General features: G+C 56.6%; 1 protein-coding gene across 1 annotated transcript in view; it reads right to left on the bottom strand.

Moving 5' to 3' along the window:
- Positions 1 to 3,943: 3,943 nt before the first annotated feature.
- Positions 3,944 to 7,130, bottom strand: part of LOC101622281 (arylsulfatase D-like) — an 11,260-nt gene continuing 8,073 nt past the window's right edge. The window contains exons 5-7 of the mRNA XM_004690057.2: positions 5,972 to 6,395; positions 5,425 to 5,633; positions 3,944 to 4,170 (exon numbers count right to left, since the gene is read on the bottom strand). Coding sequence (XP_004690114.2) covers positions 3,944 to 4,170; positions 5,425 to 5,633; positions 5,972 to 6,395 — 860 coding nt within the window. The remainder of the gene's footprint in view (positions 4,171 to 5,424; positions 5,634 to 5,971; positions 6,396 to 7,130) is intronic.

Genomic DNA, 7,130 nt, shown 5'->3' with positions numbered 1-7,130 from the left:
CCGGCTACGCTTTGCCTGCAATACCCACCCGCCTCCAGGGTGAGGCGCTGTGGGAAACCCGCAGACACAGCAAACACAGCTGAAACAGTCCAGTCATTTGTTCAGCAGACACATGCAGGTGCAGCTACCTGTTCAGCTGCACATCCAGGATTTTTTTTTTTGTCTTTTTCCCCATCCAAGACTTTTTAATGCACCGCCACGGGCACTTGATTACTTTAGGACGGGACGATCCCGGAGGACAGGACGAGAGCTTCCTGGACACGTTCCGAAGCTGCAGACTTGAAAGACTCAGCTTCATCTAATCTCAGCGATTGATTCGACCGGTTCAAACAGGTGGAAGGAGCCTTATCCACAGAGATTGCTGTGTTTGTTTTTACCCCGAGCAGCCCTAATTGGGTCGTGACTTAAAAGAAACAAGCTGCCCAGTGTATTTCTGACCTCTGCTGTGGCCCTCCCCTGTCAAATATAGACACGGGTCCTCGGCGGGCTAATATTTGAACGTTGCTGTAGCCTGGTTATCTGACTCCTGGCACAGCTTTCCTCTCTGTGCCTTCAGGTATTTAACTAGCAAATTAGCGGTGCTTACGGGAAGGGGCTGAGGGTGCAGGCCACAGAGCCAGGCACATGCCCGGAATGCCCAAAATCTGTGTCCGGTGCCCCACCGCTGAGTTTCACTTGTAGGTCACTTGTAGGTGCTGTGTGCACACACACACTCACTCCCAGCGGCGGTGCACTCTGCAGTGTGGTTCCTGAGCTATGGCGCACCCCCAGGGACACCGCTCTGGTCAGAGTCCTGTTCTGAGACAGAGAGGACATCACTCACTCAGATGCAGACCGTCAAGAACCACAGCAAAAGCACGGACAAGACTAAACCAAAACGTGAGCTCTTGCTGCACCAGACAATGGCCCGAGGGTTTCCTGCATCTCTTCGTCCACCTCTGCACGACTCACAAGAATTCCAGGACAAAATGGCATCCCCATCGGGCTTCTGCGCCGTCTGCATGACGGCTGTGATGAACACAGACGTGCGTGCGTCCCCTCGAAGGACAGTTTTAGCATTCTTACGATGGATACTGAGAAAGGGGCATTGCGGGATCAGAGGTGACTGGTGAGTGAATAAAGAAGATATAACACACACACAGCTGAATACTATTAAGCCACGAAAAAGCCAAGACAACGGAATACTACTCCGTCACAAAAATAGACCAGGACAGTGAGTACTACTAGGCCACGAAAAGATGGCCAACGCAAGGTGGAATATACTCAGCCACGAAAAAAAGATGTGGCAAGATGGCGGCGCGTTGGAATACTACTCGGCCGTGAAAAAGACATGCGAAGCCGGCGGGCACGCAGTGGAATGCCACTCGGCTGTGAAAAACAAGTATCAAGATGGCAGAGGCGGCGGAATAATACTCGGTCGTGAAAAATACATGACAGAGATGGCTGCCACGTGGAATACTACGCGGCTACAAGAAAGCTACAGGATGGGGGCATGGTGAATACTACTCGGTCGTGAAAAAGATGCACCAAGACGGTGGGCACACAGTGGACTACCACTCAGCCACTTAAAAGATGTGCCAAGATGGTGGAGACAGTGGGAGTCCGCTCGGCCATGAAAACGAGGTTCCAAGCTACCCAACACACAGCGGAATACCACTCGGCCGTAAAAAAGATGCACCGAGATGGCGACCAACCGTGGAATACTACTCAGTCATGCGAAAGAAGCGCCACGCTGGTAGACGAGGTGGAATACTACTTGGCCATGAAAACGGTGCCCCAAGAAGGTGGGCGCGCTGTCGAATACCGCTCAGTCACGTAAAAGGTGCGCCAGGACAGCTAACACCGTGGAACACTACCTGGCCACGATAAAGATGCGCCGAGACGGCCAGCGTCGTGGAATACTACTCGGGCGTGAAAAAGATGCGGCGAGGTGGTGCAAAGAGTGGGATACTACTCGGCCACAGAAAAGGTGTGCCGAGGCGGTGTCGCTGGGGGTGACGGCAAGTGAGGAGAAAGACAAACACCGGGTGACTTCACTGGTGGGTGAAAAGGACGAGATGAAGGTGAACAGTAACAAACCCTGGAAATCTGACTGCAGAGTCGAGGCTACCCGCAGGGGAGGTGGGGAGGAGGCCGGAGGAGTGGCGTGGACGCCACCGCCGGCCCTGGCAGAGGCTGTTTCTGTCTCCAAACTGTCATGTCCTCCGACTTCTCTCCTGCTCCTCTGCTTAATTGCCACCAGCACGCGAGGAAGCCAAAATGTCAGGTCGTGGAAACAGCGCAAGACGCCCTTCCTCCCCGTCAGGACTCGACTCTCCCCAGACTGTCAAAGCAGCCCCGAGTGTCTTGTTCTGGCTCCGGGGCGGCCTGATTTACCGGGTGAGCGTGGATGCGTGAATGCATCTCCGAGACGCTTGTTACTGACAGGATTGGCGGGCTGGCGGGCGATGGAGCTCCCACAGCCGGCTCTGCCCGCCCGTTTTGAGAGTGAAGACGTCCCACACGCCGCAGCTCCTTCATGTTCCTTCTCTCTGGAGCCCCCCGGAGAGCTACCTACCTGCAGGAGCCCCCAGGAAAGCTACCTGCCTGCCAGCAGGCACTGGGGGCGCCGGGCGGGGCCCACGTCTTGCTACCTGTGAGTCTTAGCTGTCCCCAGCATGGCCGGGCATCACCCCCGCGATGCACCCGGCGACCCGCCCCCCCACTCTCATTACGCACGCTGCATTGGGGTTCGCAGCACCCCCACCGTCGAAAGGGAATTTTCCACGAAGAACGCACCCATGTGAAAATAAAATCCAATTTGTTGCTTCACTTGCGTTTTAATCAGCGCGTGCTGGAGCCTGGGCGGCCGGGGAGGAAGTGTTGGCTGAATATTTAAAATACTCGGACGTGTAAATTAAACTCAGCCAGACGGCGAGCGGGGGAGCCCCGGCCGCCCCATAACCGCTCGCCGCCTCCTTGCGCGAGCGACGTCCGCGCGCAGAAACTGTGTTGGGTCTCGTGGGTCTTCGAGCCCCCCCAGCCCGTGGGCACCTCGTTTTTTTCGGCCGGAACAGGCTCCTCCGCTATTGGCCGTTATCGATGTCTCTGTTCAAGCGCTTTCGCACCCCAGGGACCTTCCTTCTGCGTCGTCCACGCCCTCCGCTGTGGAGATCCATCCCGCAGCCCGTTTATCGCTCCGCTTTCGTGCTCGGGGAGCCCGGCTCGAGCGCCCCGCGCTGTGGGCTGGCATTCTGGGGTCTCTCCAGTCCCCAGGTAGTCGGCAGGAGGAATTTAGTGACACAGAGCGTCGCCTCATCATCATCATTTTCTTCCATGTCATCATCTTCGTCACCTTCAGGGTTTTGTTCCTGTCAGCATCTGCAGCATCGTCTTCCTCACCCCCATCATTGTCACCATTTTCTTCCTTGTCATCATCGTCATCGTGATCGTGATCTTCCGCGTTATCATCACCTTCATCCCTATGAATCATCCTCGGCACCATCCTCATCCCGGTCATGACCTTCACCAGCATCACCGGCTTAATTTTCCTTGTCATTTCCATCATCATCTTCTTCATCCACATCATCGTCACCATTTTCTTCTTTGTCGTCATCATCGTCATGATCTCCCTTGTCACCATCATCATCTACTTTGTCATCATCATGATCTCCCCTGTCATCATCATCATGATGTCCTTTGTCATCATCATCATCGTGATCTACTTTGTCATCATCATCATGGTCTTCCTTGTCATCATCATCATGATCTTCCTTGTCATCATCTTCACCCCATGACCATTTTCATCATCTTTATCGTCACCACATTCTCTTCCTTGTCGTCATCTTCATCGCCATGGCATTTCCTTCCATCGTCTTCATCCCCATCATCACCATCACCACCATTTTCTTCCTTATCAGCATCTTCATCATCATCTGCATCCCCGTCGTGATCTCCATCAGCGTCACAACCACATTTCCCGGTCCTCTTCACCACCATCGTCTTCATCGCCATCACCATCATCACCACCGTCTTCTTCCTCGTCATCACCTGCATCACCATCACCGTGTTCTTCCGTGTCGTCATCACCACCAATGCCATTCTCTTCTCTGCTGTCTTCCTCTGCATCCCCATCTTCATCCTCATCCCCAGCTCCCATTTCATCCTCCCCAACACCTTCTGTGTTACCATCTGCAGCCCCACCCTCACCGCCGTCTGCCTCATGACCATTTCCATCTTTGTCCTCATCACTGTCCTAACCATCCTATTTTTAAGGGAAGGCAAAATGCTTCCCACGGTGCCCGGTACCAGGGCGGTAACCCCGACGTCTCCCCCAAAAGTTGAATCACCCTATCACGGTGTGACCTGTCTCTAGTCTCCTGCCTGGACAAGCCACCATGAGATTTTCTTCCTGGGTCTCCTATTCTCCATCACCCTGTCTGTACCGGAGCAACGTGGCTCTTAAACGTGTTGATTTGACTCTACAGAACACGCTCTTGAATAAATGCAAAACTGGAAGACACCTGTAAGACTCTGTACCCCAGCCGACCTTCACTGCACAAGACCTGCTTCTCTTCGGATGCTTAAGCATTTTTGGACAGAACGGTCCAGTCCCACGGCTGTGAGGGCCTCACGCCGTGAGCACCCGGTGCCAACACTGCCCTCGTGCCTGTGAGCCGACCGAGGGCCTCTGCTGCACCGGGTCGGAAGGCAGGTTCTGTGCTCTGTTTCCTGCCGGCCAGTTTGTTTCCTCCTGCACCCACGAAAGGGGGTGCACCATGGAGATCGCCAGGGAGTGCCACAAAACAAATCCTGGGCAACCCAAACCCCAAATCCTTCTTGAGCTGCCCAAAGAACAAGGAAACACTCATCTGCAAAGACACCTGTACCCCTGAGTTCACGATTTACAAGTCAAGAGCTGGAGAAACAACCCACGTGCCCGGTGGCGGAAGAGCAGAGAAAAGAAGACGCAGTCTGCAAACAGTGGAGTATTACGCAGCCATGAACAAGGCGAAATGCTTGTTTTGGTGACCCCATGGACGGGACCGCAGGGGATGCCTCACCCTGAACCAGCGCTGAGGGACGACTCCTTCGTCTGGGTCAAGGAATAGCACAGGGCTCAGAACAAAAGCTAAGCGCGTGCAGATTCCCAGAGGTCTGAGGCTGCAGAGGCATGAGCTGGACAGAAGGCGCCACAGGCGGGAAGGACCCCCGCTTCCCTCGGCTTCTCCCCACACCCGCCCTGGCCTTCACCGCTGGGATGTGGCTGCGTTTGCAGAGGGAGCAGAACAGCCAGGAGACGCGCTCCCTGCGGAAACCAGCTGCCAGTGTGTCCCCAAAACACCGAAGGGCGAGAGGCTCAGGGGCCGGTCAGCTCGTCTGGCTGCAGGTGACCACGCACACCCAAAGCCCACCCTCCCCCTCTGCACGCCCTCCGAGCCGGACATCCGGGGGCCCCCGGTTGGGGCCGGAGCGGTGTCAGGAGCGAAGCCGACACGCAGGGCGGCGGCCACCTACCCAGGCTCCAGTCCATCTCCTCGGCCGCGTCCCCGTACGGCCCGTGATGGCTGCGGCCGGCGAAGTCCCGGGAGGCGAAGAGGGCCGTGTGCACGTGCAGATAGGACAGCACCAGCAGGAAGGGCCTCTGGGCGCTGCTGGGGAGACAGGAGCCGGCCGCTGAGCGCCGAGCACCCGAAAAGGCGCCTTGGGCTTGGGCTTGGGGGGCGCTCACACGGCTCCGGGTCCCCACGTGAGCCTCCCCCGTGGGGCTGGGCATTTGCAAGAGGCTGGCGACTCTCGGTGCTTCACTGAGAAGCTGCACCTTTCTCTCTCTCTGCACTCACTAATCCCATCAAGCTCCCCTGTAAAGAATGGTTTGAGGGGGCAGGTGGCCGAACCCCACGGGAGAGCACAACCCTGGGGCGGCCCTGGAGGCCACAGGCTCCCCCTGCTCACGCCGTGACCTCCGCCGCCATCAACGGGCGATACCAACCGCCGGACGAACTGGATGGCGTCCGCCGTCAGCCGCTGCGTGAGGTTCTCGTAGGAGACGGGCTGCTGCGTGATGTCGTGGTTCCGCATGAGGAAGCAGTTGAGGGGCCGGAAGTAGTGCAGGAAACAGAGCTGCAGGCAGGGGATGAGGGCGGCGAGGAAGAGCAGGCACGCGAAGACCGGGCGCGGCACGTGCACCAGCCCCAGGCAGTTGACCATGGCCAGCGTGAGCAGCGTGATGCCCAGCACCTGCAGCGGGATGAAGACCAGCAGCCGGATGCCCGTGGTAAACACGCTGCCCTCCCCGGGCTTGCAGTCCCGCAGGTTGGTCACCGGGAGCCCGTAGAAGTAGTCGAAGCCGTGGCTTAGAGGGTGGTGGCAGAAGTCGGTCTTGTTGTGGCAGCTGGTCCCCAGATGCCACTTCCCTGAGGAGACGCACGGGCATGTTCACTCCCACGCAGCGGCTCACGAGGAGGGTTTGACCCCCTGTGCGTCAGCCGAGGTCCCACTCCGGCACCCACCGTCCATCCGTCCAGCTGCACGTCATCCAGCATCCATCCTCCCTCCGTCATCCAGCATCCATCCATCAGCCACCATCCATCCTCCATCCCCCATCCATCCATCGTCCATCATCCTCCATCCGTCATCCATCCGTCATCCATCCTCCATCCATCCATCCATCCATCCATCCATCCATCCATCCACCAACCCATCCATCATCATCCATCCATCCTCCATCCATCATCCATCATCCATCCGTCATCCATCATCCATCCATCAGCCACCATCCATCCTCCATCCCCCATCCATCCATCGTCCATCATCCTCCATCCGTCATCCATCCTCCATCCATCATCATCCATCCATTCATCATCAACCATCCATCATCCATCATCCATCATCCATCCATCCATCATCCATCCACCATCATTCATCCATCATCCATCCATCCACCAACCCATCCATCCATTGATCCACCACCATCCATCATGCATCCATCCTTCCATCCATCCATGCACCCACCCAAAGTCCATCCATCCATCCTCCATCCATCCACCATGCATGCACCATCCGTACACCATCCATCCATCCATCCACCATCATCCACCCATCATGCATCCATCCTTCCATCATGCATCCATCATCCATCCATCCTCCAT

The sequence above is a fragment of the Condylura cristata genome, unplaced genomic scaffold (genome assembly GCF_000260355.1).
Source record: "Condylura cristata isolate star-nosed mole 26May11 unplaced genomic scaffold, ConCri1.0 scaffold00027, whole genome shotgun sequence".
Lineage (NCBI taxonomy): Eukaryota > Metazoa > Chordata > Mammalia > Eulipotyphla > Talpidae > Condylura > Condylura cristata.
This window is presented reverse-complemented; position numbering and strand designations above follow the sequence as displayed.